The 20956-nt window shown below is 42.2% G+C and overlaps 1 protein-coding gene across 2 annotated transcripts in view; it reads right to left on the reverse strand.

Annotated features, from left to right (window-relative positions):
* Nucleotides 1–20956, reverse strand: part of DHRSX (dehydrogenase/reductase X-linked) — a 170059-nt gene that overhangs the window by 51434 nt on the left and 97669 nt on the right. For both annotated transcript variants that reach the window (XM_075057674.1, XM_075057673.1), the window contains one exon: nucleotides 10283–10384. In XM_075057674.1, coding sequence (XP_074913775.1) covers nucleotides 10283–10384 — 102 coding nt within the window. The remainder of the gene's footprint in view (nucleotides 1–10282; nucleotides 10385–20956) is intronic.

Raw genomic sequence — 20956 nt, forward strand, 5'->3', positions numbered from 1 at the left:
TGTTCTAAGAAAAGCTTTAAAAATACAAGTATTTCACTCATCTAGATTTATTTGCAGAGAGCTACTTGGAGTTTTTTAAAGGCAGGTCTCTCAAACCCACTGCAAAAAAAAGATTTAAAATCTCTTTTTCACATGCAGAACAAAATGTCTTCCTTTTCAGCCAGGCTCACAGAAGAGGGTTCGGAGGCAGTGCCCCCACATGCAAGTCCTTTCATCCCCAGCAACCCAAAGGTTGGGCAAACAACGCAAGAGGTCAGCTGCATACACTTACATGTAACACCTTTACAGCAGGAGGTGAGCCTATATAATCCCATTCACCCAATTCTTGCTATTTACAAGGAAAAGATACATACTGTCCCAAAAAGTTCCCAAGGGTGAAAATTAATAGAGACAGTAACTCTAAGTAAAAGCGCAAAGCCTTTTCTCCACACAGGCTTTGTACGGGTGTAGTTGATTCATTTAGCAGCATTTTCCATCCCATGAATGCAGCCACACAAGGCAACCCACCTCATTTAACAGAGTGTCAAAACCGCTCTGCTCTGCACACCCATACACCAAAAGATCTATGGGTGGATCTATCTATGTACGAAATAGTATAGCCCACTCCTCTCCTGAATAGGAACAGCTATAGTGGAGTGAATATCAAAATAAGCATAGAGCAGCATCCCCTGGCTAGGCTGCCTGTACTAGGTTGCTCGTTCCACCTCGTTCAGTTGAGCAATGCTATCCCAGAACATGCCCATCCTGCGGATCCCTCGTGGCTAGTGAGCAATGAGAAGGTGCAATGCCTTATTAGAAGAAATGCCCCCAGAAGTGCCCACTGGAGACACAAGTGTACCGACATAACTGCTTTTTACAGGTATGCCTCACCCGGGCTGCAGAGAGGTGAATTTACAGCCCTGCTGTGACACACTGCTTGCTAAGCTACATCCGTAACCCAGAGCCCAGCGCTACTGGTATGCTGCACACCTACTGGTATCCCAGAAAACAGTCTAGACAGCACCATACAGAGAAGCCAGATCAACAGCATACGAAAGCTGAAATGGCAAAAATCCATACAGTTAAGAAGAAAAATAAAAAAAAATACAAACGAAGCTTGGTACAGCTCTCCAATGCTATGGTCCTACTTCCCGTCTCCCCAGAGAGAGTTCAGTCTCTTGCACTGCCTAATATCTTCTGGAGCTCTGTATATACATATATGCAGTTTTCTAAAGCAAACTAGGAGGAAACAGAAGCAAAGCAAGGGATTTTACCCCCTGGCGTAACGATGACACCTAGATGACGCTTAGAGTCCCCACCAATGTATTTGACCCTTGGGGAGATGCAAGGACATTTGCTGTCAGCCTGTCTGGCATCAGTGGTGGGACAGTGTCCCATGCATCGACCTTCCCTGGAGGGGACTTGCCACTGTGAAAACGGGTTTGATAAAGAGCAGGGCAGCATTGGGACCCACCCTCGGGCTGTGGAGGAGAGTCATCTCCAGAGAGTTCGGTCTCTCCTGCCTCTTCCCAGAACAACTTCTCCACAGGAGTCTGCCTGAGCCTCTGCTCCAGCACCGAGCAAGTTCCCACTAGCTCCTGCCTCCCGCTCCCTTGCAAGGGGCTCTGCACCACCCATTGCCATTTCCACACGCTGGCTTCCTGACAACTCCTCCAACTCCCTGTGCCAGCCAAAATACATGGCCCTGCCAAAGCCAAGGACGGTGTGCTGCTTCCCAGCCAAAGCTCTGGGCTGCGCTCCCCTCCCTCCCTTACCCCCAGAATCCAGTGACCCAACGCTGATCTTATCAAGAACAGCATGTGTGCAGGAAAGAGGGGAGAGGCTCAGCCCCAGACACACATATCAGCTTCATCTGCCTCTCTGCTTCCCTGCAAACGGTAAGTTTGTTCTCCCTAATTTTCTTACTCAGCCACTCTAGCTCCTTTGTGTCTGAATCTCATAGATCTCACTCTGCATCCTGCAGGCATCTGCCCGTCACATGCCTGGCTCGTCCTTCCCTCGTTCCTTGGTTTCCTTATGGCACCACAATCCATGGCTCTGAGGCTCCCACCAGCTTCCCCATCCCCTCTTCAGTGCCAACCAGTTGTGACGCTGGGGTAGATGAGAATTATTTTCTACAAGTTATGTTGAAGTCTGCGGCCAAACAGAAAAACAAGGCTCCAATCATGTCCCCATAGCGGGGGGAATAATTCTCATCTCTGTTAAACGTTAGTAAACTTGCAAAAAAGAGACCAGTCAAGAACTCCCTCACTGCAAGAAAAGGTTCAATCAGTTTGTGCACAACAGAGACTCTAGTCCTCAAGGTAACGACTCAATCCTTGTGTACTATGTGGTGTCTAAGCACTTGCAAACTCGACTGAGACCTCTCCTACAGTTCAGACATACCTAATGCCTCTCTCCGTCCTCACTACACATCCCAGCTCCCTCCCCCATACTTGCTCTCTTATGGATTTCCTGATATTGAACAAGAATATATGCTACATTCATAGTTTAATTCTGTTTGTCTTTCAATCAGCAAACTCAAATGTATTGCCATCAAATTTTCCCCCATCCTAATGGTTCCCACCTAACAGTCCTGTTCCCCCCCCATCAACTCTTAACTTCATCTTCTGCTGTCTGTCCTTTATAACTTCCCAGCCTTAACTGCCTTGCTTCTATTTCCATTCTCCAGGCTTCTTGTATAGATCTGCATCTCTTGGAAGTTATGGTCTTGTCCCATCTGCATTCAAACTAGGCTTCTTCCTCTTCCACGCTACAGGTTTTGTCATTATGCCTAAAAATGCAAGAGCCAGCACTTCCAGAGAGATGTGGTCACTAGCCAGTTGAGGTCACCATCCACATCAGCTCACCATCTAGTGTCTGGCGAGACATTTAGGTCCTGAGAGTGCTGAAATCACATCCCAGCTCCACAGTCATGTTCCAACTGTATATCAAGGTAAAACGCAGATACCCATCACCTCCTGTCTACCTCTCCCCACCCCATAGTCTGCTTTTCATGGGATGGAACTTGTCACAGAAGACCCAGGCCCTGACTCTGGACCGTGGAGAGACCAGGAGGAGCCTGAAGTGAGCCACAGTGCCCATCTCCACCCCAGCTCAGAAGCAGCCACGGGGAGCAGATGGGATGATGGTGCCCAGCCTCAGTGCTGGTGCATTTGCCTGCACACAGTACTTCCCACCATGGCTCGGGGTTGTGATTCCAGCAGAAAGACCCGCTCAGTCTCAACTCAGGACATGCTTGGTACAAGCAAAATCTTTAGTGATGAAAATGTAAAAGGCCATTTTCAAACTGCAATGCTTTACAGGCTTCAGACTCAACCCATCATGGGAATATTCCACAGGTGGCGGAAGGTGCAGCCACCTCTGACACAAAGGCAGCATCTTGCCTGCATTCAAGTCCCCATTCCAAACTGTGATAACACCAGAGCCTTTCTAAAGAAACTTGCCATCATTTTTGACATTAAAAAACCCCTAAGATGTTTTTCTTATCATTGTTGGAAACAGATAAACTCTTTTATCTGGCATTGCAAAAAATTAAATAAAAATAAATTAGCCTAAGGCAAATACTTGGCATGGAAACTCTTAGCCCAAACATTAAAAGTTTGGCTAACTAGTAAGGAACTGAAAATTGAGTAATGTCTACTGCCAGTGCTCTCAGAACCACCTATAATTCCCACAAGGGAGAAGTGAACTGTATTAGCTGTGCCAAAGAAGAAAAAGCAGTGCATCTTTCCAGAAAAGACAAGCTTTTTGTTCATCAGTAAGTTAAAGAAAAAGAAAAAGAAGGAAAAAATGCAGAAAATCTACTTACAAGGACTGTGAAAACAACAGCCAAATCTTGGTAGGTTCAGCACAAAACTGAACAGGCTGCAATACCTCCTTAAGAACAAATTCACTTTCTGATTCAATGTCATGCTGCTACATAGCGAACACAGAAAGCACAGGCTTGGAAAATGTGTCAGTTAAAAAAAGACAATACAGTCCATAACTGAGGTTTTGTTTTTACACTAAAATAAATCAGAGCATTCATAATTGGGTCTAGATGGAAAAAAAACTTTGTTTCCTAAAAATATGCTCAGTAACTGGTTATTTGAGTTGGCACAATGGTGAGTTATCCCAATCACAATCAGAAAATAAGAAAGTCAGTCACAGCTTTCTAATTCAACAGGAAGTTCTCTTAGAAGAAATATCTTGTTTTGCAATTTGTATAAAAAATATTTTTACCTAAAAGCTATGAAAGGATTAGGTAAGAATAAAACATGGCTCACTCCTGCCTCTCAGAAAAGCTGGTGGCAAATGTTCCACACACTTAAGTAGAACCGGTTGGGTTTCCTAATCCATCAATAGCTGAATTTTGTATCTGTCTTCCACTGATAAAACATTCACATTCAGGACATAAAAGCAAATGGGTCAAGAACCTGAAGCATGTGGAGTCTGAGATAGTTCCCTTTTCACAAAGTGTTTGATATCACAGATGCAGAAAAAGCTTTGGAAATAATTACAAAGACAAAGATAGTATCAAACAAAAGTCAGGATTTTCATGAATGAAAAGTCAGAAGTAGCCTAAAGTTACTCTTCTAACTTATTAGATCTTCTAATAAAAAATAAACCTTTTGTAAGAAATCTGATATCTTTATACAGGATACATATCATTCTGGTAGACAACAACGCTATTCAAGTATAATAAAAGCTCTAGCTGATTTCTGCAGCTAAAAATCTGGGCGCTAGGTAAATGTTGGCATTGCACAACCCTCAGTTGCTCTAAACAAGCTGGGCTGGATGCCGACAGCAGTATCATGGTGCTCTGACACATGTGCCCAGACAAGTTACTTCCAGTACCCAAAGCACCTAATACCTGTAAAGAGCAGTGTGATCAGCCAGCCTCCCCATACTTTCCTGTTACCTCTCTTATAAAGATGACCTCTTCTGAAAAATCTGAGTAAATGGCATCTATCATGAACCGAGCTTCTTCAATAAATATGGCTCTGAGAGTATCTTCTCATTTTAGAACACATAAATGCCCCATGTTAGTGTCCTTACGAATCTTCTAGTTTTGCCCATCATCCATGGAATATCCATTTTAAGCCAACAACCACCACCACCACCTCAAATTAGCTTTTCCAGCTCTAAACATCTCCCAAAGGCCCAGCTCTCCCATGATGTCTAGTATCTATCATCCATTATATCCAGATAAAGGGCCACTTGCCCTTCTGCTTGTCCTCCTCTCTCTTTCTCCCTGTCCCTCTACACCTTTTCCATCTCAGCTTTGCTTACGTATTGCTCTGATTTGTCTTCAAGGAAGGATAAAGATGAAACATGATGCTGTGAGCAGGACACTGGAACAAGATTCATGAGATACCGGGTCCTGAGTTCACCACAGCCTTCCTGTGTGGCTGGAGAAGAAGAATTATTTTTGATTAAATCAAATTTCCACTGGAGTCAACAGCAACCCTCCTCACTAACTTTGCCTCAAGGTCTTCTCCAGTGAATTTCTACTTCTCTGGGGTTTCTTTCCTTTTCATCTTATAGTCTGTACTTACCTACTGATACAGCTTTTATTGTGCCCTAGGAACTAAAGAGGGAAGCTTATAGAGACTTATTCATTCTATCAATCAAGAGACTGAGATTTCTCAGATGATCCACGAAGTACGAAATATGAACGTGTGAATTAGCCAGTGGTTCAGAAATATTGATTTTAAATTGGCTTAGATAGGCTTCAACTTGAAATATATTAACTGCAATCTGTCTACAATAGGCTAATAATATCCTGAAATCTCTAAGTTCTTTTTCTGTGTTTGTGTGCAAGCCAAGGAAAATACTAAATGTCCTTGTCATTTTCTCTCCCTCCTTTCCTAACCTGTAGCCAAAATCACAAACCATTCAATGAACTGCAACAGAGAAGGTAGTTGGTATTTCATTGTTAATGAGTTAGACCGTGCATGTTTGGTATCCGTAGGTATTCTGTTATCACTAAAGATGTTGTGATTTTGGTGTTCGCTCTCTTGGTTTTAAGATCATTAAGTAGTGTAAACAATGTATAAGTAAAAACAGTAAGAACAAGGTGCAGAGAAACATTTCTGGCACACAAAGAAAATGACTGACTGCAAGTTAGAAAAAACCTCTCTGGCACGAAACAGTGACTACTGCTCATGGAATTTTATGGAGTGTTTTACTATCTCTCCCTTTTGCAACCTAAGGAAGATAGCAGACTTTCTAATGCTCTTAACAGCAATACCACTTTAATGAATGTATTAAATAATTATAGAAGTGTACATGCTGTAATTTGCTAAATGCTTTTCAACTGTACAAAGACACAGTTCTTTTCAAAAACAAAAACAAAAAATTGGCATCCAATTGCTAATTAGAGGACTAGAAGACATATTCTTCTGACCTTCTGTCAGATTAAGCTTTCTAAACTGCTTGTACTGCATCTGTCTTTCTGTGCCTCATAGTTCAGTTATTTAGCTTACTTCTTTTTTTCACAGAAAATGAATTTGTTTTCTGTGTCATAGCATTTTTCTCTTTTTAGCACTAGCACATTATATTTTAAAAAAATGTTTATGTAATACTCTATTTGCATCTTTAATATGTTTTGTTTATTTTAAAAACCAAGAGCTGAGCATGCATATTACTGATGCAGAAAGCACAGTAATGGAACAACAGGCCTTTATTTGTCAGCTGAAATAATGCGTGCATTCAACCAAATTTTTCCTTTTAAATTAGAAATTAGAAAGTTAAATGTATATGCTAAAATCAGGTATAATAAAAAGAGAGGAGGTGGCTCTAGTGCACTAATCTCCATTTTGAACACCATAAATGTTCACCTAAGACTTCTTAAAGTGCCTGAATTTTAGTATCTAAAACTTACTGAAATTTTTGTGGGACCTGGGTGTCTAGCTCTAGAAGAATACTTTGAAACTCAGGATTTTAGTATTAATTTAATTTCCAACTAGATCCTTGAGCTAGGCAAGTGATGGAGAGCAAGTGATGGAGATACATTTTTTTAAAAAATCACCAGTGACCTGGAAAACTGCTGAATTTCATAATGATCTTAGGTCAGACATGGACTACTGATTATTCACCTAGCACAGTAATTCATGCCAAATCACCTGTCTTTAATAATATTTCAATGTTAATTTCATAGTTTGCATTATTGTATAATGTTAGAACTTTCCTCAGTTCATCTTGAAATGTTTGGCTTTTTGATAGGTTCACACAAGCCCACAACAAATATCATGTATCTTCACATACATATAGGATACATATTCGTGGATATAAGATGTGGAAAGATCACTAACGTATAGACATGATTATGACAATCAATTTAGAACATTTTGATTTAAAGTAAGTAAATAATACTAATATAGTGTGCAAAAAAATGCAGTGTAACAGTTCTTGGCATTTTTACATTAAATGTAATAAAAGGGTACAGTCCTTGACAATAAAACACTTGGCCCTATGAAGATAGAGAGGGGAATTCTTATTAGGTTGCCAATGATCTGATTCAGAAGTCATGGGACCCACACAAAGTCTGATTTTCAAAACCTAATGGAGACTTTCCATTAGCCCCAACAGACTTTGGGTCAGACTCTTAAAAGCATATGACTGCGTACAGATGCATTGTGCACATGCCTAGCCCATAGGTTCTTCCCCATATGCTAAAAAATAAAAATACCTCTTCATATCAAGAATGCTAGAGCTTCAAGATCTGTAAGAAATAAGAAAGTACTAGGTGATACTAAGAAACCTACTGTTCTAGATGCATACACTGAGACATAAGAAAATCAACCATGTCATTATGAGATGTTCTGCAAGACATGCAAAACGCCTCCTATTGACAACAGTTTTCTGACAGAAAGCATACACACTCACTGACAACATGCCCAACAACCCACTCCCATCGGACATTTAAATATTGCAAGCATTGTCCTCTTCCAGGCACCCAAGCTTGTGTCCAGGGGATCATGCAGTGAAGCTAGTGGAGCTGGCAACTGTGATGAGGCTTTTGAGCGAGTAGTGCCTCCAGCCCAGTAGTCCACTATGGACTGAAACTTGCTCTTTAGTGCATTGTGTTACAGTGAAAAAAATTACAAAAAAAAAGGAAAGAGGAAAGGAAAGGGAAAAGGAAAACCCCACCACTTAGCCCAAGCATCAGCATTTGTCTTGGATGTGCTCAACACTGGTGGAAAGCCAAGAGAAGCTGTTCAAAGGTTTTTGCATCAGGCCATTTCTCCTCCATTAGGTATGTTCATTTTCCTCTTGTGTACCAAGAAATCACTTGGGCTTTCATTACGAAACTAGTAACAAAACTAAATGCTACAGATTATTTACAAGACCAAACAAAAAGGGCTGAAAAAACCAAACTGCAGGAAAGAGCTTTCAAAAGCGAAGGCTGGTGACTTGCCACATAATGGTTGGAGACTAACCTAATTATACAGGAGTCTTTACGGCAGCTTTGGATGTGATTGCTACTGTGATTCTGTTAAATATTCAGCAAAAAGCAGAGTTGGACCATTCATTTCATTGTAGTTTCTAACAGGATTTTCTCAAACAACAGATTTCTCTTGCCAACTGTGTTTGGTAACCAAGTGTAAGTGAAATCAAATGCCCTTTTTGCAGGTCATGAAAATATAGACTGATTCAAGCAAATATTAGTCTCAAGCTTCTTTCTTAAAAGCAACTTTGGGGCTATACTCTTTGGTCTCTTATCATATTAGTCACATTAGGAGATCTATTTTCATATAACTTTGTTTCTTGATTAAGAAGATATATTTAACTGCAATTTTCATCCATCCTGCTTCAGCAGCAGCTAGGGCAGGACAAAATCCTTTATTCAAAAGGGCTTCCCAGCTGTGCTGTTGCTTCAGCCCTATCATTTCTCCCCCAAGCTGCCCACAAGCCCCTGTTCCACAGTCCTGGCTTTGCTTCTGCAGACAACCGGTGGAGGGCAGGGGATGCCTGACAGGTACATAGAACTCAAACCCCTTTTTTTCCACAAAATGCTGTTTTTTTCAAATACTGTTCTTCCCATCTGTGTAACAGTTTGTACTCTGCATCTTTAAAAGTAGGTATGTAAAACTGAAAAGATTTTGTAACCAGGATTAAATATCCACTACCTTTAATTATTGCACAATTAAAATAATAATGGTAGGCTTTTTTGGCTAATCAAATAAAAATGAACATTTAATTGAACATTTAATTAATGTTTCATATCAATCAGGAAATAAAATACTCTTGAATTTTTATTATGATATTTGCTTGTGTTACTGAGAGCTCTTTAAGGCATCAACAGATGTAACAAACCCATTTATCTACAGCACATTTGCCCTCACTAGGACTGAGGGGTGCACAGGAAAACAGAAAATGTTCTTTGGGATGTCTTAATAAAAATACATGCAAATAATTGGGAAAACAAGAACAGCAGCATATAACAGCAGAAAATTTCTAAAAGAAGCCTAAATTGTTGCTGGCGGGGTTTTCCCCTAGTTAAATAGACAGGTGAAAATTCCCCTTTAGGAAAGCACATGCAGAGCATGCAGGGTTTTTGGAGGAAAATTATTGTACGGGCTGGTTTCCAAAAATACTGTGGCTATAAAACATAATTAGATGGCAAGTATGTGAATAACAAAAGTTAAAATCCCTAGGAGTAATGAGATTCATTTGGTAATTGTATGAATAAAAGATAAATGTTGTCCTTTTAATTTGTTCTCTGACCACTGAGGACGCAGCTTTATGGACAACTTTCCAGCAGCACCTTCATCTAAGCAGTGACTGCTCTGAGGTTGCTGGATCATTTGCTAGATTATATTTCGGCTGGAATAATCCCCCAACCCAGCTCACCAGGCAGCCACAAGAAACACATGTGTTCATACAGGGAAAATATAAGGGGAGAGAAAGTAAATAAAGGTGAAAGGACAGGTTTTCTACAGACATAAAGTACAGCTTTCCTTTCCTTTTTTTTTTTTTTCCTTTTTTTATTAGGGATGCTCAGATTCTTGTGCAATCGTGTGATTTTTAGTGCTGGAGAGCTATAAGAGACAGCAAAGGAACAAGACTTGCAGTAACATTAAGAGCAGGGATGGCACTGAAGTGTTCAGTCTGCTCAGCTGACAATCTCTCCAAAAAATGCTTTTTAACTCCTAGAAAGACATCCCTGTTAATGCAGCCATATTGTAACCTGCCATATGGTTCAGATAATCAATTTGAAATGTGAAGTGATAGACGAGAGCCCCATTTGTCACATTTTCCCCTGCAGGTATGTGAAGAAAAAACCAGAACTCACCATTATTCACCAGGACATGGAGTGGACAATCCTTTGCTCTAAACCGCTGCACAAATTGCCGTATAGACTTCATGGAAGCCAAATCACAGTATAAAAACTCCACTGGAAGAGAAGCAGAGATGAACGAAAACAGAGTTAAGTCAGTTACAATGATATAAAAACACACTTACAGACATCAACAAGGACTCCTGTGATAATGTCACCAGGAAAGTAAAAAATAAACCAGGCTTTTGGAAATTATGGGTGAAGCTGGTCTCAGAAGGTTCCTTCTTTCTCCTTCCTTCCTCCATTTCTATTTTTAAACTATTGATTCTTCACAGAGCAAATAGGAGGAATGCTGCTGCCAGGAGGTGAAGAAGGGTATCAAATAGAGCAAATATATCCCAGTCCTACTGTTTTTCCTACTGCTACCATTTAGGAAGAGGGGCTGCAGCTCTTCAGCGCTGAGATGATCAAGACATGACAGCCGGAAATCAAATGGGGAGAGGAGAAGCCACATCAGGCACCACAATGATTCCCTGTGTTTCTGACACCAAATATGCTGCCCTATGTTTTTTTCCAGATTATCTACTGAGTGTCTGTGGTCCGAACAGTGATGGAGTCTGACAACATGTTATAAAACAAAGCTTTATTGAGGCACTAGGAAAGATGAGCAACAGCGTGCCCATACAGCCACTCATCCAATCACTGATAGCAAACATGGCATTGCAAGTGACGCCGTGACTCTGGTGGACATCCAGGGACACTTGGTGTCCGGGTCACCTGGCAGCAACAACCAGTCACGTAAATGCCTTTTGAACGTGGGTAAGAGTTGTGCCACCCCCTGGCTCCAGCAATGGCAGTGTCATTTGAGAGGATCATACCTCACACGGAGACTGTGGGCAGCATCCTGCCTACGCTGCCGATGTCGGTCAAGGGGCAGGGTGGTAGGGGAGAGGGGGTCAGCCGTCTGCCTACGCCAACGATGTTGGTCAATGGGCAGGCTGCCAGTGTCTCAAAATATATTTACCACTGGTATGTTTTTATTTCCAAGAAAACATGTCTCTGACAAAAGCATCCTTTGTCCAAAGCATTAGTCAGCCACTGACCTTCACTAGAACACTACAAAATTAATTAACTGAAATAAAAAAAGAATAGTTAAATCCCCCAATAATTTTCAACCCATCAGGTCTGAAAATTCTCCTTTTGTTGCAGTTGTTCAGCTTTCACCCCCTGACTCTCAAAGCACTGCTTCATCAGTTGCCTTGCCTTGCATGACAGCCACAACCAGGGTTATGAAGCAAAAACAAGTGGTGCTCCCCCCCAACAGCAGTAGCTATCCCCACACAAACGATCCAAATTCCTTAGAAACTCTGCAAAGTGGAAGAAAGAAAATTGTGACCTCATCCACCTGTTTTAGCCTTTTAGAAAGTATACCTTTTGCATGCCAGGCTTTTGGTTTGTTTCAGCGTTAGCTATGTTTTAAGTAAGAAAATGTGAGTCTCTAGTGCAGATGTTATTCTCTCTTCTGGTTTGCTACATGTCATGGTGGGACTCCAAGTCAGCTAGATATTGTCAACTCCACCCCAGCCGGAGTCACTACACTAGGGCTCTGAGATGGATTTGCCTGAACCTCTTCCATAAAGTGAATTTTCCAAGAAAGACCAAAAGGTGTTTCAACTTGAGAAAGTCAGACAGTACTGAGCAACCTCCAGTGACTAAGTCCAGCAGAAAGAAAGGTGAAGGCTGTACAAAGCATGCTCCCCTTGCTCACTGTGTCCTCGCAAGGTGAGTTCTTACTGTCCGGTTTGATTTCAAGAAACTCCCAGATTTCCCAAGCTGTGGCAACCTCTGCCCAAGTGCCCGGTCCCCAGGACGGACTGGGGCTCCAGATCCTCACGGCGTTTTCCCCGCTTCCCTCCGCCTTCCAACCTCATGGCCCAAGGGCTGCTCCCCTGTGCTCCACAAGAAGGAACAGCCAACCCCTTCCTTGCACATGGCTTCCCCCACCTCTTCTTAGGAAAGAAACAGCCTTTAAAAGAAGGGGAAATTAAAGATACATAGTTCCTCACACATGCTAAAGCAAGCCTTTCTGTCAGGCACATTAAACTATTGGGTAAACAGGCTCCAACGCAGGTTGCAACAAGAGACCTTTCCCCTTACTCTTTTCCCCGGTCCACCAGTGATGTTCACCAGACTATTTCATCCTGCCACCACCGAGGCTGTGAGCTGCAATACCTCTTTATAGTATGTCTGCACAATACGAGTTTAGGAAGGCCTGCAGGCACAACAGCAAGATAAATAACAGAAGACAATCAAGCTGTTATTAAAATCCTTTACAGGAGAACAGTTCCTTCAGTTCCCTCCAGTTTTACAGTATGGGGCTTTAATAATCCTTATGTATTTTGAATCTAGACAGTATTAGTCCCCTGAAATTGTCTTAGTGAATTTATATAAATTACTCAGTGGCCTTTTCAATTATTTTTTTTTTAAAGAACACTTAGATTCCAGTTTTAAGATAGTGTACATACATTTTTTCAAGATGGCTGTAAAGTCATACCATTTCAACAACACTGACCCTGGACAATTTCTTGAGCTCCCTATAAACCTTTAGGAGGTCTGCAATTTTGTTTAATTTCACTGATGTCCTGCATCTGGAGATGGTAAGGAAATGCAAAAGTTATTAACTCCTGTAAAATAAGAAAGTTGTTCAGGTCATTCCTCCTGTGGCCTGGCAGCTACATAAAACCACATGAATGGCACTGTAATTTCTCAGATACACAAAACCTGGTCGTACTAACTTATTAGTAACTAGTGCAACAACAAATGGAGTAAAGATCTAGGTGAAGCTTTATGCTGACTCTGCTGTTGCTCTACCTCTCCAGGCAGTTCATCAAGTAAAGAGATTAGGGAAGGCATGATCAGCTTCTTAGGAGGCAGGCACTCACACTCCCAATGGAGGAGTCCCTTTTAATACAAAATATTCATCTTGGTATAGAAGGCATTGGACTTTCATTAGCTGCAATATTTTGTGGCACAGTGCAGGGTCCAACCACTTCTTCACCACCCGCGTGGACTGTGGAAACATTGACTCTGCTGGATTTTGCTAATGCCACTATATGTGTAAGAAAAACAGGCCCCTGAGAATATTCTCTAAGCTAAATTTTAACCCCTCCCCTCATCTGACCTTGAAATCGTCCTTTTCTGCATTGCCAACAATGGTGGTTAGACAACTGGTGTGCCCAGGTGAGTGCTTTTCAGCCTGACCGGTGCAATCTCATCCTTCCTGGGAATTAACTTTTTGCTACTTTTGTCTGATCTCCCCTCCCTTAATTTTGTAGTTTTGCAGAGCAAATGCTGTCCTTCATTATGACTGTACAGTGCCCAGACTAATGGCATACTAGGCCAAGGCTATCATTACTAAGCTTATTTACTTGCTTACTTGGGAAGCGTGTCATCATATTCAGTATTTGTAAAGCACTTGCCATCAAAGATCAGAACATGCTTTGGAAAGGAAAACAAACAAACAAATCAACCCCCAAACTTTTCTTTTTGCTCACAGGGCAGAAACATTAATGGCCAGAGTTCTTGTTTGTGCTTATTCGTGCATGGCAGCTCTTTGCCAGGGAGGCGGTTTCACTGGCGCGAGTGCTGTGCCGACTGAGGTGCCGTTCCACTCGAGAAAGAATGCCAAAACACGGCTCCAAATCATGTGCTGACTCAGTGGCAGGGCCCTGAACAGAAACCGAGTCTCTTTGTCCCACGGTCCAAGTGTTTAATTTTTTTATCAGTGTACTGAAGAAAAATACACAGTTAGAAGCTAAGGTCAATGGTTAGAATATTTTGAAGCATGCACAAATATACTAAGCATGACAATTTTTTAAATGTCTTAATTCATAAAGTCCAGTGATTAATAACATGAGCAAATGACCAAACCTGAACTTGAACTAGCAATGTGACTTGAAGCACTTTTCAGAAACAACAATGGTAAAAGGTTTTCTGTACAGGATAGGTATGAGCAAAAAGAAGACGTGCAACAACAGGAAGCAAACTGAAACATGCCAAAATTGTTTGGCAGTCTGGGGAAGTTCCCACTGACTGGAAAGGGGGAAACATAACCCCCATTTTTAAAAAGGGAAAAAAAGGAAGACCCGGGGAACTACAGGCCGGTCAGTCTCACCTTTGTGCCCAGCAAGATCATGGAGTGGATCCTCCTGGAAACTATGTTAAGGCACATGGAAGATAAGGCAGTGATTGGTGACAGCCAACATGGCTTCAGTAATGGCAAATTTTGCCTGACAAATTTGGTGGCCTTCTACAATGGGCTTAGAGCATTGGTGGATAAGGGAAGAGCAACGGACTTCATCTACCCGGACTTGTGCAAAGCCATTTGACACTGTCCTGCATGACATCCTTGTCTCTAAATTGAAAAGACATGGATTTGATGGATAGATCACTCGGTGGATAAGGAATTGGCTGGATGGTCACACTCAGAGAGTTGTGGTCAATGACTCGACACACCCAAGTGGAGACCAGTGACAAGTGACATTCCTCTGGGTCAGTATTGGGACAGGTGCTGTTTAATATCTTTGTTGGTGACATGGACAGTGGGATTAAGTGCACCCTCAGCAAGTTTGCCAATGACACCAAGCTGTGTGATGCAGTTGACACGCTGGAGGGAAGGGATGCCACCCAGAGGGACCTTGACAGGCTTGAGAGGTGGGCCCGTGTGAACCTCATGAAGTTCAACAAGGCCAAGTGCCAGGTCCTGCACATGGGTCAGGGCAATCCCAAGCACAAACAGAGGCTGGGCAGAGAATGGATTGAGAGCAGCCCTGAGGAGAAGGACTTGGGGGAGTTGGTTGATGAGAAAGCTCAACAAGACCTGGCAATGTGCGCTTGCAGGCCAGAAAGCCAACCATATCCTGGGCTGCATCAAAAGAAGTGTGACCAGCAGGTCCAGGGAGGGGATTCTCCCCTTCTACTCTGCTCTCATGAGACCCCACCTGCAGTACTGAGTTCAGCTCTGGGGCCCCCAGCATAAGACATAGACCTGCTCGATCGAGTTAAGAGGAGGGCCACAAAGATGGTCAGGAGGCTGGAGCACCTCTCCTACGAAGACAGGCTGAGAGAGTTGAGGTTGTTCAGGCTGGAGAAGAGAAAGGCTCCAGGGAGACCTTATAGCGGCCTCCCAGTACTTAAAGGGGGCCTGCAGGAAAGATGGGGAGGGGGTCTGTATCAGGGAGTGTAGTGATATAGGATAAGGGGTAACAGTTTTAAACTGAAAGAAGGTAGTTTTAGGTTAGATATTAGGAAGAAATTCTTCACTGTGCAGGTGATGAGGCATTGGCACAGGCTGCCCAGAGAGGTTGTGGCTGCCCCATCCCTGGCAGTGTTCAAGGCCAGGCTGGATGAGGCCTTGAGCAACCTGGTCTAGTGGAAGGTGTCTGTGCCCATAGCAGGGGGGGTGGAACTAGATGATCTTTAAGGTCCCCTCCAACCCAAACCATTCTGTGATACTATTCTATGAAAATTAATATTTAGATATGTTAATTTTTATATTTGTGGTTTGTCTGCCACTAGACTTCAAATTATTCAAGTCTCTAATAATTGACAATAGTGGTTATTCTGCTTTCGAGTTTAATAATATAATAGGTTTTCAAAACCAACTGGTTCCTTTGATTTTCTGTATGCTATTAAGAACAAAAATGGGGAGTAGAATCTACATACAGAATTATCTGCCGCTAATGCTACTGAAATACTCTAATTTCTAACTCTATCCCATTTTATCTCTCCCTTCCTATACTAACTCCTTGCTTTCAGGTACTTCTATAATGACAGACATGCCCATATTTCTTTCTTCTACTCGATGTGTCCCTTGTTCTTATCTAAATAATCTTTCCAATGAAAGCAAGTGAATACATAATTGTCAAACATGGGCTAAAATATTCACTATTAAAAATATTTTACTATTATTTTATTGTAATTTGATGACTCAGTTGTCAGAAAGTTATTAGCTAATAAAATATAAAAGGAGCATAATTTCCCAAAAGACAGCTAGAGTTACTTACGCCATTATCCACATATGAATAGATATGTATATGACGGTGCTACAATTGCTGCTTTGCCTAATTGCTTTCTTTCAAACGCTGCCTGGTGCAGCACCTTTTCAGCAACAGAGAAGTTGGTAGATGGTTTTCTGGCTGCTCCTCAAGAAGGCCATACAAATCGCACAAAGCTGCGCTGGCTGATCACACACGACACCACTGAGAACCTGTACTGTTCGGTGCCTGTTCCTGCACTGTGCACCCTCCGCTCGCTTGATCGTGGTAACTAAAGTTGGAGGACCTGAAGGACAGGCATCTGGTGGCTCCTGGAGAGCTTTCTGACACCATGAGCCCCACAGGAGCCAGGAGAAGGCCCAGTGTTAGGAGAGCCTGACACAGCCCTGGGTGCTCACACTCCCCTGAGTTTCCCACTCGGGGTCAACTTCCCCATTTCTGTCCATCTGCTTCCTCACACTATTAGCACGTCTTTCTTTTTAACATCTGGAGTTCCCCTCCTTTGCTTTCCACACCAGCACAGATGACTCGGGTTGCACATTTCTTCTGTGTCTGTATCACAGGGCAAAAAAAGCATGAAATGGGAATTTTGGTTTACCACGGAAGGAAAATTCAGAAGCAAAAAGGACAGATACTGCAGTGAATGATCAGGGACTGTAACTTGAGATATTCACTGATTAGCTGAACATAGGAAAATGCAATGCTTGGGCTCTTAGGTTTAATTTAGATCAGATTAAGATGAGATGGAGGCCAACTACCAACTACAACTTTTTCTGCATTCAACTCTAACCCATCATCTTGAAATTATTATGGACAGCTACAGCTCCACTTCAGCAGAAATTGTAAGTGAGAGTCAACTTTCTTTTATTATTTATGCCAAAGCAGTTTTCCATCATGCTTTCACTATCTTTGTGTTAAAAACACAAGCAGGGAATCCATTCTAGGGAAAGCTGCAACTTTGCCCAACGCAGCAGGGAGCTGAGAACTCGTAGTTCATGGTGGAAAGAGGACTACAGAAAGTGCTGCTTTGCCTGTTCCTGCTTGCCACGCATCTATCCAGTGTCTGAAGATACCAGCAGGAAGAGTTACTTCTCCAGCAAGGCACAAGGAATTGTTCCTAGATAAGATAATAAAAAATGGTGCTCAGTAGTCACATGTTCATGCTCAAAAACATGTTGCAAAAGCTCCTCACAGGTCTGTTGTTCTCTGGCTGCCGTATCTCCACAAAGGGCACTGAGAAATTTGCCCTTTTGTATGCTGTTCTGCCTCACAAAGTTATACTTTGGCATCTGCACAGCAGCAAGGAGAAATGTTGTCCTGCTCATGAAAGAACTGAGTATGTTTCTGAGCACCTGGACAGTGTAAAGGAGATGTTGTTTATCAGAAAGAACTCTTAATGAGTCAAATATCTACCATCTGATAGATGCTTCATTGCAGAGCTAGAGAAGCCCTGTCAGCAAGGTGGCAGGTGGAAACAAAGTAGAGCAAACCCCAGGAGAGAAAAAGCATGAAGTGGGAGGAGGAGAAGACATAAAGCAGTACTGAATGGAGCCTCCTTCCCTTTTGTCACCTTTTTGCCAGCACTGTCCTTGCTGCCTCTAATAAACAGTGGCTTTAGCTGGTCCAGTCTTCAGAGACAAGCTTGGTGTCTGCCTTCTCCTGTGGTCCTCTCTCCCCAGAGTAAGGTGTCCCAGAATCAACTCATCTTTCTCAGTAAGGTCTGCTCATCTGCTTACACATCTTCCAGCCAAAACAAAAGCTGTCCTCAATCAAAACAGGGCTGCGAAGGGAGAAGAATGAACTTCTGGCCAGCTGGAAATTCTGACCAGCTGAGCTCAAAACTGCGGCTGCTATATGACAATGCGATGAGTGGAAAATGCAAAAGAGGTTCTAGGCTGCTAACACAAACCTGTGGTTTATCATTCTACGAACTGGGTATGTGCGGAAGCACACGAGCCCTCGTCTACAGAACGTAACTCCTACAGAACTCCTACAGCCCCCCTGCTACAGAACGTAGCATTTTCCTACATTGTCCGGAACAAGGGCTGTGATGCAAGTTCTGCTCAGACGTGCATGATGACAGAACATTGCATGCTATTCAGGACTATAAAATGCTTACTTTAAAAGGACTTAAAAGGAAAACAAAAACAAACAAAATCCTATAGGTAAATAGGGTGTGTACCAGTCAATTGCATACTGAGCACAATGAGAGACAGTCATCATAACTGCGGAAAGCACAGCGTCTCCTATTTATGCCATGCTCCTGCCCTTGTGCACTTGATGACCTCTCTGGCTTCTACAAGCACTGCAGAATCTCTCCCGTTCTGCATCAGCAGCCAAGATTCACAAGAATTAAGTACTAAATTGATTAATGCACAGAAAATCCTAGTATGTGCAATTGTACCTACAACACTGGTGGACCCTTAATTTCAACTGTGATTATGGTGACAATTTGCAGAACTTTGGCTCCTAATCCTTCAAACTATTTTAAGTATGTGACTGTGAACCAAAATGCTGGCTGTCGCCTGTTGGGCATCTTACAAGTTCACCCCCGTCTTATCCTCTGTCCTTTATTAGTCTGAATAATTTCGTGGCACTTTTTCAGATCACTGATCTTTCATAGACTATTAACAGAAATAATAAACCATGGCTAACTCTAGCACAGATTTACAGTTCAAGCTGATGCTTTTGATATGCCATTGAAGAAAAAGACAGATGGAACACATCCATCTGGCAAAGTGTGTGAGTGCAGTGCCACGGATCAAAATAGTGAGCATATTTAAAGACATACGGTTTGGGTACGGTCATTAAAAGATACACTCACAACTTTAGTTAGCCTAGTTTGTCTACAGCCTTCCAGCAGGCAAGCAAGAGTACCTAAACTCAGCTGCTCCTTCTCTGAGTCATCCAGTCTAGTGCCACTAACTTTAAAGGCAGTCTAAAGAGATTAGTTTCCTGTGCCTAATGTTAGCCTTTGTGAACAGCCTCTGTGTGTCATCCTCCAGCCTATTCAGTGAAAAAAGAGCTCTGCATCGGTGTTCATGACATAAACAGAAATCCATGTTGGGAAAATATTAGAAATTCATGCTATTTTTTCTTCCTCAGGATGGTTTGAACATTGTCTGCTCAGAGAGCGGTAAAAAAAGGCATTGTATGGTGCCATTTCTTAAGCATGTAGCTTTAACCTATTGTACTAAGAGAAATGGGGGAAAAAAAGTCTTCAGCTTTCTGAGCAATACTTTATCTCTCAGAAGTGGAAGAGTGAAATAAAAAAGAAATTTGCTCTTGGAAAGTGACCAGTCTGGCTTAGCTACTTTCAACTTCCACAAGAGAAGTGTGTGGCCTAGTCCAGTGATCCTTTAACTTGTTAAATTCAACAAACACCCCAGTAGCTCTTGTGTACTGGTTAATCAAAATAAGCAAAATTCCAGGGTAAGAACAGTGTTTCAGTTCCACCACTACCAGCAGCTCCCACTACTGCCAAAATATCAGCTCATCACAGGAGAGCCCCCTGAACGACTTCACAGATCATGTAGAAGAGCACTGGGATCTAACAGCAGTACAAAAAGGAGGTAAAGTAACAGAAATGACCATGCATGACTCTGCTAATTGCACCACCAGGTAGGATGTTATTTAAATATGCTACTGTTTTAGCCTGATTCATTCAGACATAGCATGCTCTGGGTTTTCCAAACATGCAAGCAGTGCTTTGCTGTATAATATTTGACATTTTCTGTTCAGCAGGGACAAGGCTTGAAAAGAAATAAGCTGCCACCAACTTGTCAGAAGAGTAACCTTAGGAGGTTGTGGCACCAGGAGACGAGCAGTGGGATCCATAGCCAGCTCTCAGGGTGAGAAAGGTTATCTCAGCTTCCCGTGGGCAAAATTTCCTCCAGATTATTGATTGGGGAGGCTTTATTTTTTTAGACTAGCAAATACAGTAACAGATACATACAAAATTTCCTCATATGCTTGCTGGAAATTAGAGGCCATCTCCCTCCTCTCCTGTGGAGAAGTGGTGGGGAAATGACATGGCTACACCAGTTTCACTCTGAGGCTGATATTTGGAAAAAAAAATAAAAATGTGTTGCAGTGGAAATGCTTCTCATATCTCTTTTTGAGCATTGAGGAAGGTAGCCTTCATCCCATTCACAGCTAAGTATGTTTTCTTCCCTCCACAGGGACCAGAAACAAGAGGACAGGCCCAGGTAAATTCCCTCTGCCTCATGGGGACAGAAGACCTCACAGTGAGCATCTGAAGATTCATCATTTATGGACAGAAGAGAAGACAGTTTAGAATACCCTCATTACTATTATTACCCTCATTGCAGGGGGGGTTGGACTAGATGACCTTTAAAGGTCTCTTCCAACCCAAACTATTCTATGATTCTATGTACTTTTAGACCTATTTTCCTCTTGCTCCCTGGTGAACAGATTTTTATATTAAATTTCATCATTATATTTTGTGAATGGCAGATATGTTTCTTTTTCTTCTTGGGTGACATTTACTCCTTACAGTGGCTTAGCTCTACACTGTGACTTATAGCTCATTTAAAACCTCAAAATATATGGCACATATGTGACACACACATTACAGTGTCCTCATATTGACACTTTCCATCAGGAATGAAAC

Source organism: Buteo buteo, chromosome 25, assembly GCF_964188355.1.
Source record: "Buteo buteo chromosome 25, bButBut1.hap1.1, whole genome shotgun sequence".
Classification (NCBI taxonomy): Eukaryota; Metazoa; Chordata; class Aves; order Accipitriformes; family Accipitridae; genus Buteo; species Buteo buteo.